This window comes from Chaetodon trifascialis, chromosome 9 (genome assembly GCF_039877785.1).
Source record: "Chaetodon trifascialis isolate fChaTrf1 chromosome 9, fChaTrf1.hap1, whole genome shotgun sequence".
NCBI classification, from domain to species: domain Eukaryota; kingdom Metazoa; phylum Chordata; class Actinopteri; order Chaetodontiformes; family Chaetodontidae; genus Chaetodon; species Chaetodon trifascialis.
In genome coordinates, this window is record NC_092064.1 from 10,987,437 (window position 1) to 11,006,865 (window position 19,429).

Here is a 19,429-nt window from a genome sequence, read left to right on the forward strand (position 1 = left end):
GCAGCTTTATTTAGAAACGTTTACATTCTCATAAATTAGCTCAAATCTTCTGTATAACTCTTGATTCTCTTATATTGCACTACCACAACTTAAAGGGGGCTGGAGATGTTTAAGACTTAGATTTCTTCTTACAAATGAAGAGCAGATCAGAGGGGAAAACATAAACAAAGGGGCCAAAGAACTCCAACTGACCACAGAATGCGTCTTCTGAAATCTATGGACCACCTGAACTAAAAAAATAATAACTTACAAAATATCTTTCCACTTTTCACCAACTATGATCTTAAGAATCAAAGTCTCCATTCTGTACTGAAAATGTTCACTGTGTAAGGTCGACGAGGAGCTCGCTCAGACTGAACAGTCCATCCACAACTAATGTACCAGTTTTGTGTTAAGTCCCATTTTACATAAAATCCCTCTGGATTGAGTCTGGCCTTTACTATTACATTTATAATAGGGGAGTACATCTACTAACTGAGTGCTGATATTCATGCCCACTTGATGAACTCATGTTGTAAACAGGTTCAGACTGCTCCTCCAGACTAGAAGATGTCTGACCTGAACTGCCATGGTACTCTTGATGGATAACCACCAACGTAGTGTAAGTGTAGTGAACAGGAGACAGATAGGCACTATGGTCACTAAGCTTTCCTCAGGCACGGGCAGGTGCTGCACTGTCACATACAGCATGCCTTCACAGCCTGACCTCACTGACATGAAGAAGGGAAAACTGACTGACAAAATGCTAGGTAGGGGATTTTTTGTGTGTAAGTCTTTACTGTGTAAACCAGTAAACGGATGACATTTACAGCCTAGGTCCATTTAGTCAGTTAAAATGTCATTTGGGATGTGACTTCATTGTTTCAAAACTCAAGGTGATCTGAGGTACGTTTCAATGTAGGCCCCCAACAGTTTAGAAATGACGCAAGAGGAGGCCCCTCTGGCTTTGTTGCAAAATGTTCTTTCAAAGGGCACACTTGACTGGGAGAGTCCTGTGCATGACACGAGTTCTGCACTTAATGCCAGGTACGGGGGGGGGGGCAGGAGGATGAGATACGCAGGTTAGCAGGGCTGGAACATCTCACGGCAGCGTGGCAAAGGTGTTGACTTTGTTGCAACGGTGAATAAACAGCAGAACATGCAGCCACTTAAGCCTTCATCAGGGCGCTGACCACGGCGCGGGCGTTGAGGCTGCGCAGGTCGTTGTAGGTCTGCCCTGTGCCCACAAACACAATAGGCTGGCCTGTGATGTAGGTCATGGAGATGGCAGCACCAACCTGTGAGGGTGGAAAGATGACGCATGAGGGCTATCAACTTTCCAGCTGGAAATTATCCATAGACCATAAAAAACAGCCCCAGATAAATCATTAACTGCTATCAAAAGGTCAACTGGTGGCCACATTGCATGATTCACGACAGACACAGAAAAACATTGAAATACCTTGTCGTCGATGGTGTCAAACTTAGTGAGAACAATCCCATCGATGAGGCGAGGCCTGTCAGACATGGAGTGGTCTGCCAGAGCCTGATTGAACTTTACCTAGGGGACACGGGGAAGGGAAAGTTGAATCATTCAAGGGGAAACTGATGACGAGCGAGTTAATATGTATAGCACCATATTTCCATCTCACTCTTACAAAGTGTAGAAGAGGAGAAACGCATCTGTACGCTCCTGATGACTACTGAACAACACAGCAGCTCACTGGAGCAATGCTGACCTCTGCTGGAAAGTTTAAGGATAACATCAATTTTATCCTACAGCATTTTCTTGTTAAGTCGTTATTGTTAATAAAGGGTGTCTAAACTTGATCCCAGTCTAACGTAAAGACTGAGTAATGAACAAGCTGCTTTCCAGGTCAAGATACAGATGAAGCCATAAACAGAAATCCCTTCTTTACTCAACATCAAGATCTACCAGCTGATCACATGAGTACTGTTGCAAATGTTTCATCAGAATTCAGTTGTGAATGAAGGGCTTTGGAGACTTCCTGGAAAACTTTTCCACAAAAATGAGGCAGACGACTCAGTGTCGGTGGTCAATTACATTTCCTCTCACCGTACGATGTGTCCAAACAAAACATGTGAGTTTGTCAGTGATCTTACCAGTTGGTCAACTGCCTCATTTCCCACCAGAGCTTCCCCAACGAACAGTACTAGGTCAGGCATGTTAACCGCAATAAGTTTGGCCAGGGCTGTCATTAGGGGGGCGTTGTCCTGCATACGCCCAGCAGTGTCCACCAGCACCACGTCAAAGGCCTGGTTGCGGGCTGGAGGGATGAGGCAGAAGGTGCACATGTGAACTTTCCATATGCGCAATATTAATCATTAATGGTTATCACTACCTCTACATGTTACCTACAAATCCAGTTAATAATTACTCAGCGTACCATAGGCAATGGCCTCCATGGCAATTCCAGCAGCATCCTTCCCGTAGCCCTTCTCATAGAGCTGGACTACCGGTTGTCCTCTGTGCTTCTCTGGAGGATGCAGAGAGTTCAGGCGGCGCTGATGAGTGCGGAGTTGCTCCACCGCCCCGGCACGAAACGTGTCACAGGCTGCGATCAGCACAGTGAAACCATTCTCTATCAGCCAGAAAGAGATCTGAAGCAGACAAAGAGAAGTTTGTTTCATGTGAAAATGCATAGGACATAATGTGGACAGGATGAGAGAGACAAGTGTAACAAGAGGGCACAAATATTTAGAAAGTTACACCCTGAAGCAACAACTAGAACGGGGCAAATGTTCAATATTGGTAATTATGCTTCCAGATGATATTTTGACATTCAAATTCAATTTAGTTTAATTTCAACAGCTGAATAAATTTGTGCATGTTTAGTTTTATTTTCTTATTTTTGTCACTTAAATATTATCCCGCATTTGACACCAAACATCACACCAAAAGCACAGATTTAAGAATGAACAAAAACAATAGTACGAGTCGGTAGGAGGCGCTCGTTCATCCATGATCATTCCTAAGACATAATTAAGTTGCGATGCTTGTGAAAAGCACCTCTAAAGCTTATGAAGGTTTGTAAGATGATGCTTTTGCCATGTGATTGTCAGTACTTCAGTATCATGGCATATTATTGCCCTTGACATACAGCAGAACTAATCATTTCAATATTAATTTTGTCTGTGTGGCCCACCCCGAACATTAACTCTGATGGAAATTACTTTTTCACCAAAATGTAGGTCAAGTGCTGAACTGAGGGATCCAAAAAGCTGTGTAACTGCACTGGTTCAGCTATCCAGCAGAGGTTGGGAGTTTAGCGGTGAGCAAGCTAACAGCTACAGAGCTGAAGCCTCATTCGGGAGGAGAATTTGTGGTGGAGTGCCTTGTTGCTGCTGTGTAGCTGCAAGCACTGGACAAAGGAAAATTGTTCCAAAGTGTCAGTTTGTCTGGAATAATTCATGGAGTTAAAGGAAAACCTGACGTGGAAACACAGTGAAACTCCGTGAGCTCAGTGTCTATGTGATTTGGCCTTCGTGGTGGACATTAACAAACACCTCTCAGGGCTGAACCTCAAGCTCCAGACAGCTTCTCAGCTTTCGAATGTGAAATCATTTGAAGAGAAATTAAAGCTGTGGCAATTGCAACTGGAAAGAGGAAACGCTGTGCATTTTCCTGCTCTGCAAGAACAAAAGCTGCTATGACATCTGAATCTGCTGCTGAGTGCGAAAACTCCTTCAGGCATCTGGTGAGAGGTTTCAGGACGTGAAAGTAAACAAAAGGAACTAACATATCTGCTGATTCTTGCATAAGTTGGCTCTGCGAAAGACTGACCACCACCACCACCACCACCACCATCATCATCATCATCTCTACCACTCTGACATCACACACCTCATCAAAGAGAAGCAGAGGTTAGTGTAATAAGCTTGTCAGGTGCTGACAACTCACCTTGGCCAGGTTAGTAGACTTCCCAACTCCATTGACACCACAAAAAGTAATGACAAAAGGCCTCCGCTGGCTCTGTGCCTCCATGACATCTCTCAGAATATCCACCCTTCGCTTGGGCTGCAGGATCTGCACCAGTGAGTCCTGCAGGGCCTGCTTTACTGTTGAGGCCACAGCTGCAAACACACAAACACACACAACGCTTAGTTAGGGTTAATCCATATGCTGTACTGACACACACGACTAGTTACAATAACATCATAAGGATCGTAACCTGATGACAAGTTGCACTGAGTGGCGGGGGGGCTAACTTCAATAATAATCCCATTTAGATGTGTACACAAAACTGGGGTCTGATTGCTCGCTTCCTGTGTAATATGTGTGAAAGTGAGGGGGAGATCCTATTTTAATCAATTACTGCAGTGACCACAGTGTTGGGGAAAATGCATTACTGTAATCACATTACTCTTCCCAGCCTGTTGCCTGGCGCTCTTGGAGAAGGTAAAGGCAAAGCAGAAAAGACACACAGTGCACTGTAACCAATCCTCGCACCAAACGAAACATATTTTCAGGAAGTGGGAGAGGATCTATAGTCTACGGCGGGTACGTTAGTTAGATGTGAAAGCTGACTTACTGGTGAATGTGCCCATGACTTTGCCCTCCAGTTTTTTGGCTACAGAGTCACAGAGCTGGGAGGCAATGTCGGCTGCTACATTCTTTGCTGCAGAATCACAAAGCAGAATAATGAATAGCAGACAATGCACTTTTAAAAATCTAATTGAAATTTCAGAGGGTAAGTGAGAGAGCTGTGATATCATACCGATGAGGTGGTCCCTCATCTTATCCAGTACTGACTCCATGTCCTCGCGGGTCAGGCTCTTGGACCCAACCAGGCCCTTCAGCATCCCAAACATGCCACCAAAACCGCCACCCTTTTTGGAGCTGAAATCAACAGTGCATAGTGGTAAAAAAAAAAAAAAAAAAAAAAAAAGTAGAAACAATATATAACAATTAGTGCTGTCAATCGATTAAAATATTTAATCGCGATTAATCTCATGAACATCATAGTTAACTCGCAATTAATCGCACATTTTTATCTATTCTAAATGTCCCTTAAAAGGACAGCTTAAACTTTCCTTTCTTAAGTTTCCTTAGAACATAATAGCATCCATATGCCTCTGCCGAAAGCCATCCATTGTCACCTGGTTTTGACTGGATGTGCTACGTTGATAACTCAGTTCACACCAACAATACACACAGATAACTTTGGTCTTGTCAGGCGAACCATCTGGCAACTTTTTGAAACTAAACTTTCCATTCAGATTCTTGTTCGCATCCAATTCGGCGTTTCGCGTTTGACATCCACCCAAACCGGTAGCCTACTCCTTTACAGCTAACGAGCAAACAAGACCAAACACGTGCGTGGGGCGTGCCTACTGGTTTGTTTCCAGTTTACAACCGGATCCTGTAGTTTTTTCTTACGTTACTAGCAGTGGCCACAGCTTAGAAAAAACTACAAGTTCACTAGGTCACAAAGAGCGTCAATCTCGCAATAAAAAAAATGACGCTGTTAAAATTGATTTGCGTTAACGCGTGGTGGCATGGTGGAACAGGTGGTAACACTATCGCCTCACAGCTAGAAGGTCCCGGGTTCGATTCTCGCTGTGGGCGCCGCGGGTATGCCTGCTGCTCAAAGAAAGGGGCCTTTCTGTGTGGAGTTTGCATGTTCTCCCCGTGCTCACCTGGGGTATCCTCCATAAAAATATACCCCCACTAAAAACATGCAAGAAGATCACCACCTGACCGATGGTGACAAAAAGAACTGGGTCCCCGGGCGCCGCTGTCGGCTGGCAGCCCACCGCTCCTGGTCTGCCGCGGAGGAAGGACGGACCAAAGATGGATTAAATGCGGAGAAAATAATTTTACAGAAGTATGGCGTGTGTGCATGTAGTGTGCAACTAACTATATGTGATAATAAAAAGTACCTTTCTTCTTCTCTTCTTCTTCAATAATGTGATATTTTTGACAGCACTAATAACAATATAACCCTCGCCAATAATCCAAAAATCTAATTAAACACTTCCTTACACTTACCCTGGCTTGCTTTTCTCACTGACAACCACTCTCTCCTCTTCCTCCTCCATCTCCTCTTCGTCACTGGACTCATAGTCCACAGACAGCAGGTCACCCTTCATGGAGCTTAGCTGCATCCCCTGAAACACATCCAGGACATTGAGAACTTGGCACCAGACCCTTTAGTTTAACATTAATGCGACGAAAACAGATATCTGTTTAATGAGAAGCATGTTAGGACTGGAGTGGAGGACACGTACCGCGTCAGCTTGTGCTTCCTGCATCTGTTCTTCACCATTTTGGGAACCATCTCCATTCCTTTCGCTGTAGTCCAGGTTCTTGGTGCTGCTGCCACCCATGTCCCAAACACGCATCTGTTTCTCCCTCGGCTTCTGAGGCTTTGGGGATTTACTGTGAGCAGGATGACACAATATCAGAATTAAGAAATCTGAAATCAGGAATTAGACATGCGTTAAACTGGGAGACTGACTTAGCTAAATATAGTGAAGATGATCCACTTGGGGATCAAAACTGTGCACATTGCGGAAACAGACCTTTCACAGTCTGGATATGAGGCAATTAGAATGTGCCTAAATCAAAAAATATCTGTATGAATGGGATTAATTTTAACTTTATCTTGTTTGTCAATCATGAACGCATTTTCTTTTACCTTGGTTTTTCAATAGGTACCACCATGCGCTTGCGAAAGAATTCCTCTCTCTTCTTCTGCATGATCTCGTCAGGAGTCAAGCCCTGGTTACCGTTCTCGACCTTCTTCTGCCCAGAGGATGAGGTCTTGCCTTGATCTGCTTTAACAGGCTCAGCTGCAGGAGCTGGAAACAAGTGGAATATCAACTCAAAGTCAGGATTTAGATCATGTGAGTAATTTAGATTTTAAAACAACCGCCTCCAGCAGCACTCACCCTCCTTTTTGGTATTTTTATTCTTTTTGCCACCCTGTTCCTTGCCTTTGTCCCCACCCTTCGTCTCGATCATTGACTTCACAGTTTTTTGGGATTTCTCGGACTCCTTAAAGGTCCGCATGGGGGCGTGGCTCCGAGCTTTGCTGCTGTCCTCCGCCTCTCTTGAGACAAACATTCAACATATGTAAGCATGTGCAGGACAAAAAAGATTGTGGTCAAAGAAGCATCTTTGCATGCTGTTGAAATAGACTTTTGATTCTTGCAACTCACAACAACAAGTTCTTCATTGTAAGAAATCACTCCATGAGGGAACAAGATTTACCTCAGAAGCATCTTGAAGTCATCCTCGAAATCATAGTTGTTGTTGAGAAGCTTCAAAGCCCCCTTTTGCTCCAGCTCATTCTTGTAACGATCCCTAAAATGGAGCTGAACGTCATCTATGAACTTGTCCACATACGTCAGCGTCAGGATCTTTTGAAAACCCACCTGGATAGGGAGGGAAGATCGTCAACATGAATGTTAGCGTCAGCTTTGAAGCCCTTCAGTGGTGTTTGACTGTAATTAATAAAGTGTGCAGCTGAGAGACTTACCACAAAAATTAACTCAAACTCATTGTCGAGCTTGTATTTAAGACTCAGGGCCTCGTGGGTGAATGAATTGTTCCCACTTCGCTCCTGCAAAATCAACACACAGCGTCGACATGTCAACAGGACCTAAACACACGTCGTTGCCGTTACAGCTAGCCTACTGTGTCATCTTAAAAATGTGACAGAAGTCAGTGTAGATGTGACTATATCAGCACTGAGCTTACAATTTGTAAAAATGTGTTTTTTATGCTATTCACACCTTAAAAGTAGCTTGTTCAGTACACGAACGTTACGCAATTAGCTAACGTTTGCTACCTACAGTATTAGCTTTAGCATTAGCTACTCAAGCCATACGGTGAGGCAGACAACTGTCACAGTGTTTTAACATAATATCCCACCTGAAGGATCACGGAGCGGATCAAAGCGTTGACAGGCCCAGTGAAGGATTCAGTGACCCCGGCTCCCTGAAAACACCACAACACTATGCCCCCTTTACTGAAGATGGTGAAGAAATCCAGCATCTTGCCACCACGTATCTAGATTGGAAAAAAAAACACACACACACACACGGAGAAGGAAGGTGAAACGGAAGCACTGCGATAAAAGAGTGGCCATGTAAGCATTTAAAGTGATATCGCCTCTTCTTACGTTTTTTAAATCTTACCAGATAATACTTTAATAGATAATAAATTCCCCCACGGGTAAAATCCACCAACAGAGTAAAACTGTTTTCGACACGTCAGATGCAGAACCGGAAAGTAACGCTGACTTCCGGCGATTTTTTGGGGCCTACTGAAATTCGCGCATGCGCAGTTTAGTAGCAGAAGGCAAATGCCGTTTGCCTATGAGTGGGCGTGTTTTACACTTACCACTCTTTCAATATTACTTATATTATACCGTATGAGGAGTAAATGTAAAAAAGTACGTTTACAAAAGTACATTTATTCAGTACAAATTTGATTACTTGTTAATGCTCTGTATTTTTATTGTCTTACACTTTAAAATTATTGTCCACTATATTTCAGTGGCCCGCGACCCGAAAGGGATAAGCGGCATAGAAAATGGATGGATGGATGGATGGACGGATGGATGGATGGATATATTTCAGTGGGAAATGTTGCTTCTCTTGTAATTTCTGAGTCATATTTGTAGAAAGGACTACCTTGTTTGCCATTTTTTATATTCCATCTTGAGAGAAAAAGCACAACTCTCAACTTTATGCTTCACAAACCATTAAACAGTCCAGCGAGAAAGCAGCTCCATTATATTATATGCGGGGCTACTGACATCCATCATGTGAAAATACTACTGTGGCTGTAATTCAGTTTTAATTCAGTTGTTCATGCTACACTGGGATTGACAGGGAATGCAATTTTCATTGTCCCTTTGGACAGGAGCTGCAAATGCATACATACAGCATGATTTTGTAGATTTGTAGATACAAAACATTTTGCCAGCTTGTCTTGACATTTCCCCCTTCATTTTCTCTAAATGATCCCTACATGAGGTCAATTAAGTGTATCCTATCTTGCACATATTATTTTTCAAGGTAGACCCTTTCTGCAGCTGCAGTGTTTATGATGCATGTTTGATAAATGCTGATTGTTCTGTTCTTAATAAATGTCTTAAATTATGTTTGTATGACAGAATTTCGACTTTATCACAAAACTGAAAGGAACAGTCTGGTCAAGATAATGAAAAGACTCACACACAACACACATTTCGATATGGAATATGTAAAATATTTAAATTGTGTGTAAAACTTGTGTTGTTCTTCCTGTTGCTACTTCTCTACAATAGAATAATGGAATGATAAGAAAGTAATCCCATTCTAGCCTATGAAATGTTCTTTGATTAAACATCAGCAGGACTCAGCTGTAGCCTACACAATTTAATTTGTTTGTTCATGCACATGCTTGTGGTAAAGGGTTAACTCCATGCTCAGTCAAGTGTAACATTTGAGACATTTTGCATTTGAAGTTTTATTGCACATGTTGAGGCGTCACTTTCAGCAGTTGCCAACTTCCTCTTTTTTCTGGTGATGTCAGGGGCAGTCGACAAATGTCTCACATTCTCTTTGTTACACTGTGCCGCTGTCAGTGGATTATGTCAAATTGTTGTAGCAGTTACTTCTCCAGCTACGGTCTCTGAGTTAAGTATATATGGGGCAGAGAAAAGCCTTCATTTTCGGGAAGCATTTTGCCAAAGCGTTGAACAAACATGATGATGATAACAACATGCATGGTAAGTTAAGATTTCACTCCGAACCTTATCTTTATCTGTTTGAATACTTTTTTTTTTTTGATCCATTTCATGCGTCCATAGCTTTAGGACCTATCGCTGGACTAAGGTCTCAGGTCAAAATGTCAGTATGTACAGTTTGTCTTTCTCATTTCAGGCTGGTTCCAGAAACTCTTCAAATCAAATGTTTCTTCCTCGGCACAACGTAGACAAGAGGCAAAAGTGACAAAAAACTCTGTGTCTTCTGTCAGCACTGTATCAACTTCACCTGCATCTGCGTCGTCCTTCTGTTCTTCCTCATCATCATCACCAGGGACAACCCCCTCTAAACTGCTACAGTCACAAACTGCTCTCAGCTCAGTGGTGCGATGGCGCCGAAAGTATGACGTGTTTGTATGTCACAGCTCTGTGGACAGTGACATTGAAGAGGCTGGACGCCTGGTCTCTTTCCTGGAGGAACCACCCCAGAACCTCAGGTGCTTTCTACGACAGAGGGACGACTGTCCAGGAGGTGCAATTTCCACAGAGCTATGCCAGGCTGTGCAGAACAGCCACTTATGGGTTCTGCTCATTACTCCTAACTTCCTGCAGGATGATTGGTGCAGTTATATGATGCACCAGGTTCTAGTAGAGGGGGCGATGTCCAATCGCATTATTCCTCTGGTTCAGAACCTGTCCCACTTACAGTATCCTCAAGAACTGAAGTTCTACTACTACATAAACCTGAGCACGAACCCGGATCATGGTTATACTGTCCTCAACAAGACTGTGCTCCAGTGTAAGTAATGGAAAACAATATATTCTTTGTGGGAGGTTCTTAAACAGAAATTGAGCCTGGTCTTAGTCCCCAGTTTAAAATGATGTCTGCTGAAATCAAGCAGTTTATTTCTTCCTTTCCTGAATGTGTCATTTTGGTTTCTTATAAACTCTGGAAAAAAGACGGCCACCTACAAATGAGTGCACAGTTTTTGGAGGGTGAGCCATCCTTAATAATCTCCTCTTGTTTTCTGTCCTTCCAGACCTGAAAGACCTGGTTAAAAATGAGCAGACACTTGATTGCAACGTGGACAGCTCAAGCAATGGATTAAGTCGGCAAGATGTCTCAAAAAAAGACAAGCCGGTGTCAAATTATGACCCCGCTGAGACGTCAATTCCACTGGAAGTGATAAAGAAGACAGATGGAAGCTTCAGTGACGATTGCTGTGATCGTCATCAAGAGTAATTAAAGATTGTGTTGACGGACAAGAGGCTCTGAAAGGAAAACACTGCTGTTATTGACTGAACTCCACTTTGGTGAATGCCGCCCACAGTGAATGATAATGATCTGGTCCCTGTCAGTCTTGGTGTTTCACCTCATGCCTCCTTGGCCAGTCCTGTTTCATATCCATCCTTCAACTTAATAGTCTTTGTTATTGTTAAATGTCAGATCCCTGGAATTTCTTTTTTTTTTTTTTTTTTTGTCATTATTTCATGGTCAAACCAGTTAGATTTCTTCATGCTTAATGAGACTTGGTTAAGTCCAGGTGACTGTGTTGCTTTAAATAATACGCGTCCTCCTGGTTTTATATATTTTCACCAGTCTAAGCTAAGGTCGTGGTGGTGGCATGGCTATGATTCACACATCATTTCAAATGTTCCCCATCCTTTCTTGGGAACTTCCCCTCATTTGAATAGCTTGGTTAATGATAGTTGCCATGACCTCTTTACTGTGTATTTTAACTAGAGACACCAGAATCTAGGTCAGGTTTTAGTCAGGAACCCTCTGATCTTTTAGCTTTTACTATACCGCGCTTTGATAGAGTCCAGATTTTAGGCAATTTTTTAACGTGTGCTGCCACTCTGGTTCCTCTTTTAAACTGGAATTTATGGACATTGTGAAATCTTTAATCTTGCACTATTGCATGGTCAGTTGAGGGTTCCACTCATCAAAAGGGACATGCCCTGGATGCCCTGGTTCTGTCCTCTGGTTTGACTCTTAAAACTGTTGTTCTCTTAATTGTAAGACCCTCCTTCCACCACCTGAGAGCCTGAGAGTCTTCCAGAGTCTGGAGAGAGAGCAGAGAGGCACAGAATCCAAGTTTCCTGAAGTCCAGCATGAAGTGTCCACAGTCAGTGAGGATTTGGGTGCCATGTCATCTGCTGGTGTTGGTCCACTGTGTTTTATCAAGTACAAAGTCAACGCAGCTGTCTACCAGGAAATTTGTAGAACACTTTATGGAGATGCTGATTTACTTTTCACAGTGCCAAAACTACTCAGAACTTGTTTGATGACCTGATGATGTCATGTGTCATTGTGCTTGATTGGGGGGCCAACTCGCCTGACCTAAACCCTATCGAGAATCTATGGGGTATCGTCAAGAGGAAGATGAGAGATGCCACAATACAGATGAGCTGAAGGCCGCTGTCAAAGCAACCTGGGCTTCCATAACACTTCAGCAGTGCCACAGGCTGATCATCTCCACGCCGCATTGAATTTGTGCAAAAGGAGCCCCGACCAAGTATTGAGTGCATAAACGAGAATGCTTTTCAGAAGTTTGACTTTTGATCTTATGAAATACTGTGATATTTTGAGATACTGGATTTTTGATTTTCTCGAGCTGTAAGCCATAATTATTAAAATAAAAACAATGTGTAATAAATGTATGTGTAATAAATCTAAATCTGAAAGTTTCACAGTTTGAATTAAATTACAGGAAAACATGAACTTTTCCATGGTATTCAAATTTTTTGAGATGCACTTGTACTGTATACACACACACGCACACACACACACACTTGCTGATTACCTTTTAAGTACTTCATGGGTTCTGAGACCTGGCTCGAGACTAAAGGTGATGGTTTTGAAATCCCTGCCTGAAGATATAAAGCTCCATAATCAATGAACGTCTTCAAATCATTTTTCAAAACATTTCTTTAAAAAACAAAAGGTTTCTATTAACTCTAGCACACCGTTATATTTCTATATTTATATATGTTCTATCTGTTGTTGGGGGGCGGTGGAACAGCAGGTAGTGCGTGTGCCTCACTGCAAGAAGGTCGCCGGTTCGATCCCCGGGTCGGGCGGGGCCTTTCTGTGTGAAGTTTGCATGTTCTTCCCGTGCATGCGTGGGTTCTCTCCGGGTACTTCGGCTTCCTCCCACAGACCAAAAACATGCTCATTAGGTTAATTGGTGACTCTAAATTGTCCTTAGGTGTGAGTGTGAGTGTGAATGGTTGTTTGTTTGTATATGTTGCCCTGTGATCGGCTGGTGACCGGCTCAGGGTGTACCCCGCCTCTTGCCCGTTGACAGCTGGTATAGGCTCCAGCCCACCCGCAACCCCCGAAAAGGGATAGTCGGGTATAGACAATGGATGGATGGATGGATGGATAATTGTTGGGTATTTTTGTTTTTATTATTTCAGCTGTCTGATTTTAGTTGCCTAATTGCAGTCCAAAATGTTTTTTAAAGTGCAACATTTATCATTATTATTACTCCTATTCTTTTATCACACCATGTTGCAAAGTTAAGCTATAATTTTGTTGCCTGGACTTTTCCTCTCTTTTTTGCGCAGAGCCGACCGTGGGTGTGTGGTAATGACGTTCACAGAGTGAACAGGAAACCTTTGATTCCAAGCAGCACAGGTGTTTAATTCCTGTGTCAAATGTAAGTGCAGTGTTTGTTGACCTAGTTAAACAGCAGTTTGCAATAACTGCCATCAATGAAGACATATTGTGGGAATTTGTGCTCATGGTCTCAGCTTGTTACACATAATTTAGTTGCACACAAACTGCAGCCTATAATTTAAGTTAACAACAAAGGCAACTAAAGTGCCATAAAATAATCTGATCCTCCTTTTAATTGGGCGGAAAAAACGAGTATACTGTATACTGCAGTGTGAAAATATTGTGATACAAATAGTATTTAAGTGGTGTATGTTCCTTTGCTGTCCTATACAGAGTGATAGTGAGGAGATGCCACTCATGAAAGTGTGATATCTCTGGCATCAGCTTTATCGAGTTATGCATATGGTTAAGCTTTTACCATTAATGACAATTGTTAGAGTAACTCCATGTGTTTTGTATGTGTGTGTATGAAAGAGAGAGTGACAGTAAAAGTGCCACACACACGGCCATAACAATCTGGTGACGGTTACATGAACTTTTAATTGACCCGGACTTGAAATGATAACAAAGGAAATGTAATTCCTATTGAGAAAAGACATCACTTTAACCTTCTTTTTGTGAACTTAAGGAAAGAAAAGAAATCAAACTAATGGCTCTGCTCTGCTCATATTAATATTCTAGGTCTAAGTCAATATTTGGTTATATAAATATAGTTTTAGCTCAGTGAGTTGGAGCAAAGTCTGAACATGTTGAGGAGCTGGAAGCAACTTTATTTACTGAACAAACTGGAACATAACCTTTGTAATTCTATCCTATTTTTTTCCTTTTTTGATGCAGCCCAGGTTTTTGTTCTCCATCTGCCTCCAAGAAGTGCTACGTGTTCTGTTTTTATGATTTTTATTAACGGCATATCAAGCTCCCTTTACCCCATCTGCCTAAACAGCAGCAGACATTTAGGACCACATTAAAAGATCCTTGATAATCGCCTCTTTTGTGGCAGGCCAATATTGTAACATAAAAAACTGGACTGATCTCTGAAAGGCGCAGATGTTCTACGTGGCTTTTGTTGTTACCATAACAAATCCTCCTCAAGATGACACACACACACACACACACACACACACACACACACACACACACACACACACACACACACACACACAAACACGCAAGACACACTTATTGAGCTTACTGACTTCTAAGTAAAGCAGTTTCACTTTTTCCATATGTACTCAAATTATGCTTATACTTAACTTTCATATAATTAATAACCAAGACACATGTATCAGCATCAAAATACAGATTTAGCTATCTCTCATTTTTAGATGAGAAGTTGCAGGCTGTTATTTATTGAAATAAATGCCAGGGTTCAGTGTGTGGTTGTGTTACTCGTAACAGCAGAACTTAGTCGGAAAAACATGACCCCTTTCAAATATAGTACCATATATATATATAAAAAGAGTATTGTCTAGAGAGAAACTCTTCAGCTGTGAAATGGCTGAAAATTCTATAAACCTGTGGACACACGTCAAGGGCACTATACAGAAACTGAGGGAAAGATAAGACGCGTTATAGTGATATCTTGCTGGATTATTTCTCAGACAGGACGAGTAACTTCCAGGACTCTCTACTGTTTGCGTGTCAGTGGTCCTGACGTACAATAAGAATGGCTCATAACACCCTGCAAAATGGCTTGCTGATGTTTTTAGACCTCCTTTTTGGATTAAACATGAGATAAATCATTTTAATCGGTGAGCTTCAGTGGTGCTGGTAGTCAGATTTTGTTGCTGTTTGACAGAGCCAGGCTAGATGTTTCCCCCTGTCTCCAGTCTGCATGCTAAGCTAAGCTAACTGGCTGCTGTAGCTTCATATTTATCAAACTTTGCAAGAAAACAAGTTAACGTATTTCCAGAAATGTTGAACTTTTCCTTTAAGTTATATTATTGCCATCTCCAAAGAACAGTAGTGTAATATTTGTACCTCTGGTAGTATACAAACTGTTATAAGCACAGTCTGGTAAAATGGTGCCATGTTCACAAAGTCATTTGCTGGACAGTTTTCAGTAGTTTCAGTTATCTAAAAAGCAGGAGATTGACTAGAATGCTCATTCTTGGCTTAGTCTAAATGGAAAAACTAAAATTGACTAAATATGACTAAATCTAAAATGAACTTTTGATCCCAGGATTACAACCAAATTCAAAAATAGCTGACAAAAGTTCACAAGTTCAGTTTTGGGAAAGCGTCAGCATCCCAGCAATTTAAGTATGAAGCAACAAATGAAAGAGAGAAGAGAGTTCAGGCCACAGGGTGGCAAGCTGGTGCACTTCGGACCACCAACAGTATGAAAAAGCACTCAGCTGCTAGTCACCACGGTGGTCTCTACTGGGCGCGGCGGTACAGTCTTGGACCTTTCTATCTGTGGTGAGTAGATTCAACTTGCCGTGCTACAGTGAAGCACCAGCTGGGTTAATTAAAGGAGAACAGGAGATGAAAACATTTTATTGGGTTGCTAGAAAATATAGGCCTTACAGTGCAATGAGACACGAGAAGGCTGCAAGTCAAATGTAAGAGCACAATGGTTTTACACACAAATTGTAAGATGAGTTTTAAACACTGCTTTCTATTCTTTCCCACAGCAGCACCATTTGTTACATGCAGTCAGGTTTCCTTTCGTGGGACTCCAAAGGTTTTTGCTGAACTGAGCTCGACAGGAAGTTCCATTCAAAATACAAGACCTGAGGGTCTCTAAGAATTCCACAGAACACCTTTATGCATTTTTTTGACAGTATGTGAACAAGAAAATTGTACCCTAAGAACATAAAACTATCTGAAAAACCAGAAAAAGTTCTGAATCCAAAGACATAGTGAACAGGACCCATGGTGTGCTAAGTTGGACATGAATTATGGACGCCATAACTTGATAATGAAATGCTGCATTGGAATTAGTAGGGCTGTAAAGGATGCACCCTTCAGTCTCATCTCAATCTCAAAACAGGCCATGGCCCAGAGCCAGCAAACAACTGTTCAACCTGTAATCTATAGGTTTACATTTGTGCAAAAATGTTGTTTCCAGGGGCGGCACGGTGGAACAGCAGGTAGTGTGCGTGCCTCACAGCAAGAAGGTCGCCAGTTCGATCCCCAGGTCAGGCAGGGCCTTTCTGTGTGAAGTTTGCATGTTCTTCCCATGCATGCGTGGGTTCTCTCCGGGCACTCCGGCTTCCTCCCACAGACCAAAAACATGCTCATTAGGTTGATTGGTGACTCTAAATTGTCCTTAGATGTGAGTGTGAGCGTGAATGGTTGTCTGCCTTTGTATGTTGCCCTGCGACCGACTGGCGACCGGTTCAGGGTGTACCCCCCCTTTTGCCCAATGACAGCTGGGATAGGCTCCAGCCCACCCGGAACCCCGAAAAGGGATAGTTGGGTGTAGACAATGGATGGATGGATGTTGTTGCCAGCAGATACCTTCGATGAGGTTGTTTGGACAGTGGTTATTCACAGTCTAATAAAAGATTTGTGCTCTAAAATAAAACATAATCAGTGTCAAGAAAAAACATTTTTACCATGATGACCTGAAAAGAAACTTAACAGAAACAGAATAATTTTCACATTTTTTTAAGTCTTTCAAATAAAAGTATACATGGACTAATAGAGAGAGCCATGGATAACCTTAATAAATTGGCCTTTCCAACAAAAATCCTTTACAAGCTTGACAGACGCACAAGTTGATCTTGTCCCTGAGTTCACTCTGTTATCGACTTTACAGATGGAGATTTACAAAATTGCAGCCAACAGCAACAAGACTCTCCAGATGTTGTTCCCTGTGAGAGGAACATGCCATCAGATTGAGCAGGTCAGAGTCATTATCATTAGCAGAAGATCACTGACATAGAAAAGTTCATTAACCTGTGCACTTCAACACAACCATCAGCTTCAGCCCACAGGCAGCCTACATTTATGCAGCCATGGTATTTGGAAAATTCCATATTTCCAAGCAGTCTATAAGTTTGCAGCATAAGGCTCTGCTCAAAAACCTGCATTTACAACGCCTTCTTTCTGATAAAGATGCACCTTAGACCCAGTTCTGAATGCACTGCAGTTTCTTTGGTGTGATAAAAGGCCTGCAAACGTTCAGGAAACACTGTGCCACATGAAACGTTTCTCTTCCTCACAGACATCACTGTCCAGACACAGATATGGCCTTTCATAGACAAAAAAAAAAGTGCAAGAGTTAAGGGGAAATAATTCAGCCTGAAGTATCATTACAATCATTTCCCTGTTAATATTTGATAGAGGCTCCCGAAACAGGAGCTCAGTTGAGTAAAATAAGATCAGTTGGATTACCCTTTTATTTCATACACAAGACAATGGAAGTTGGTGCTAATCCAGTGGTGCTGGAAAGTAAATAGGCTTCATTTACTCAAATAATGTACAATTCTGAGGTACTTTAGGTATTTGAGTACTTCCATTTGAAGCACCTTATTATTCTACACTACATTTCAATAGCATATACTTTTTTTTTTTTTTACCCTACTGCATTTATCTGACAGCTTTAGTCGCTATTTATTTTGTAGATTCAGATTAAGAACACACGATATAATGAACAAAAAAATGAAAGGCTATTTTTTCCCTTAAATTCAACTACCCTGTCCGCAACATTGAAGTGGTGTTCACACATTAATACTACTGATATATAATAAGTACTTTGACTTTCTGTACTTCTACTTCAGTAATGTAGAATTCAGGATCTGTTGCTTGAAACAGAACTGAGCGCTTCTTCCACCTCTGCTTGCTTTATCTGTTGCATTCAGGGCTAAAAAAAAAAAAGAAAGAAAGAAAGAAAAAAAATCACAGCAAAGTCTTTCCAGATGTTGTTCCCTCTGGGATAAAAGCGGCGTTCGGCGTGGATTGAGGAGCCATGGGGCAAATAATCATAATAAGCTGGAGATCACATGGAAGATTTCGATAACCTGTGTGCTTCAAGTTCAGCGGCCAGCCCCATCAGGCCTCGGCTTGAACATTTTTGCAGTCACAGTATTTGGGTCTCTCCTTTCTGCGCTCTCACATGCGCATGCGTCCTTGCGCCCTCCCTGAGCCCCTGCGTCGAGAGGAAGAGAGAAGCCGTTTCAGAAAACCGCTATGTGCCTGAGGACTTCATGCCAGTCAGACCAGCAGCAAACCACCCTCTGCGGTTCTTGTTTCCGCTACATTGTTCAGGGAGATGAGCTTTGATGCTCACATCTCATCCCTGCTCCTCCGCTGCAGACAGGCGCATATTTCTCGTTTTCCCACGCAGTGATTGTCACCAAAAGCAACGTGAACTTGGAAGCAACATCACTGTACAGGACAACGGGCTCGCTCCACGGATTAAACCTCATCTGTCGGGCAGCGCTGCTGGTAAGTAACACTGTTAAAACCCCTTCCGAGTTAACATGGAGCAGCAGCCTGTATGTGTGAGGAGGAAAAAACACACAGATGTGTTGTAACTGGCCTCATTGGATCACAAGATATCAAATTTAATTTGGCTGCCACGAGTCTTGATTTGATCATTTGTGTCAGTGTGGTTACTTTGATTTTTATCCGTTTTGTTTGGTTGGATCCACAGACTGTAGATGGGGATGGAAAAGACTTGGCATCGTTATGTTCACGAAGGATAATGAAATATATTCTTGACTTTAGTGAACCGCAGACAGTCTCCATGTTCCCTGTGATCAGTGGAATTAAAGTTAGAGACTGACACTAAACCAAGCATCCTGACTGTATTTGTCAGCAACTCTAGTAATTAGGCATTGATACACTGGGGCACATTTTTGGCCAATATTGATAGTTAGGGGGCGAAGGCTCTGCGCTGGCATTATTGCAGCAATAGCATAAAAGCTGCTGTCATTAAAAAGTGTGAACAGTTTTTGATGCGTCTGTCTTGCGTGGAGCTCATTGCTGCAATCGCGGATATTACGCTTTCAACTTTGCACACTCAGGAGTGAAAACATTTGAAACATCACACGTTCATTTCATTTCTCATTTCTATGTCGTCTCCACCATATTTGTAAATATCTCAAGTTTTTTTTTTTTTTTTCACTTTGCAGAAGTTTTGCTTCAGTTT

At 42.1% G+C, this 19,429-nt stretch overlaps 3 protein-coding genes across 4 annotated transcripts in view; 2 read left to right on the plus strand and 1 right to left on the minus strand.

Moving 5' to 3' along the window:
- Positions 1-128: 128 nt before the first annotated feature.
- Positions 129-8,265, minus strand: srpra (SRP receptor subunit alpha). The gene is made up of 15 exons (XM_070970068.1): positions 8,146-8,265; positions 7,880-8,017; positions 7,485-7,568; positions 7,217-7,380; positions 6,895-7,055; positions 6,642-6,804; positions 6,232-6,382; positions 5,993-6,111; positions 4,719-4,840; positions 4,533-4,619; positions 3,902-4,074; positions 2,388-2,601; positions 2,104-2,267; positions 1,442-1,540; positions 129-1,277 (listed from the first exon to the last, which is right to left on the minus strand). Exons 2-15 carry the CDS (start codon positions 8,000-8,002, stop codon positions 1,149-1,151), a joined length of 1,953 nt encoding a protein of 650 aa, XP_070826169.1. The 5' UTR covers positions 8,003-8,017; positions 8,146-8,265; the 3' UTR covers positions 129-1,148.
- Positions 8,266-9,638: 1,373 nt separating this feature from the next.
- On the plus strand, positions 9,639-11,146 carry LOC139336738 (toll/interleukin-1 receptor domain-containing adapter protein-like). The gene is made up of 3 exons (XM_070970944.1): positions 9,639-9,725; positions 9,880-10,500; positions 10,742-11,146. Exons 1-3 carry the CDS (start codon positions 9,644-9,646, stop codon positions 10,942-10,944), a joined length of 906 nt encoding a protein of 301 aa, XP_070827045.1. The 5' UTR covers positions 9,639-9,643; the 3' UTR covers positions 10,945-11,146.
- A 7,245-nt stretch (positions 11,147-18,391) lies between these two features.
- The window catches only part of st3gal4 (ST3 beta-galactoside alpha-2,3-sialyltransferase 4), a 30,183-nt gene continuing 29,145 nt past the window's right edge, over positions 18,392-19,429 (plus strand). For both annotated transcript variants that reach the window (XM_070970856.1, XM_070970857.1), the window contains exon 1: positions 18,392-18,723. The gene's annotated coding sequence lies outside the window, so the exon portion shown is untranslated. The remainder of the gene's footprint in view (positions 18,724-19,429) is intronic.

Coding starts and splice junctions, on each gene's coding strand:
- srpra (XM_070970068.1), bottom strand. CDS start 8,002: ATGCTGGATTTCTTCACCATCTTCAGTAAAGGGGGCATAGTGTTGTGG. Junction 7,569..7,879: donor TCCGCTCCGTGATCCTTCAG/GTGGGATATTAT, acceptor TTGATTTTGCAG/GAGCGAAGTGGGAACAATTC. Junction 6,112..6,231: donor AGGAAGCACAAGCTGACGCG/GTACGTGTCCTC, acceptor GATGTGTTTCAG/GGGATGCAGCTAAGCTCCAT.
- LOC139336738 (XM_070970944.1), top strand. CDS start 9,644: ATGGGGCAGAGAAAAGCCTTCATTTTCGGGAAGCATTTTGCCAAAGCG. Junction 9,726..9,879: donor TGATGATAACAACATGCATG/GTAAGTTAAGAT, acceptor TTCTCATTTCAG/GCTGGTTCCAGAAACTCTTC. Junction 10,501..10,741: donor CAACAAGACTGTGCTCCAGT/GTAAGTAATGGA, acceptor CTGTCCTTCCAG/ACCTGAAAGACCTGGTTAAA.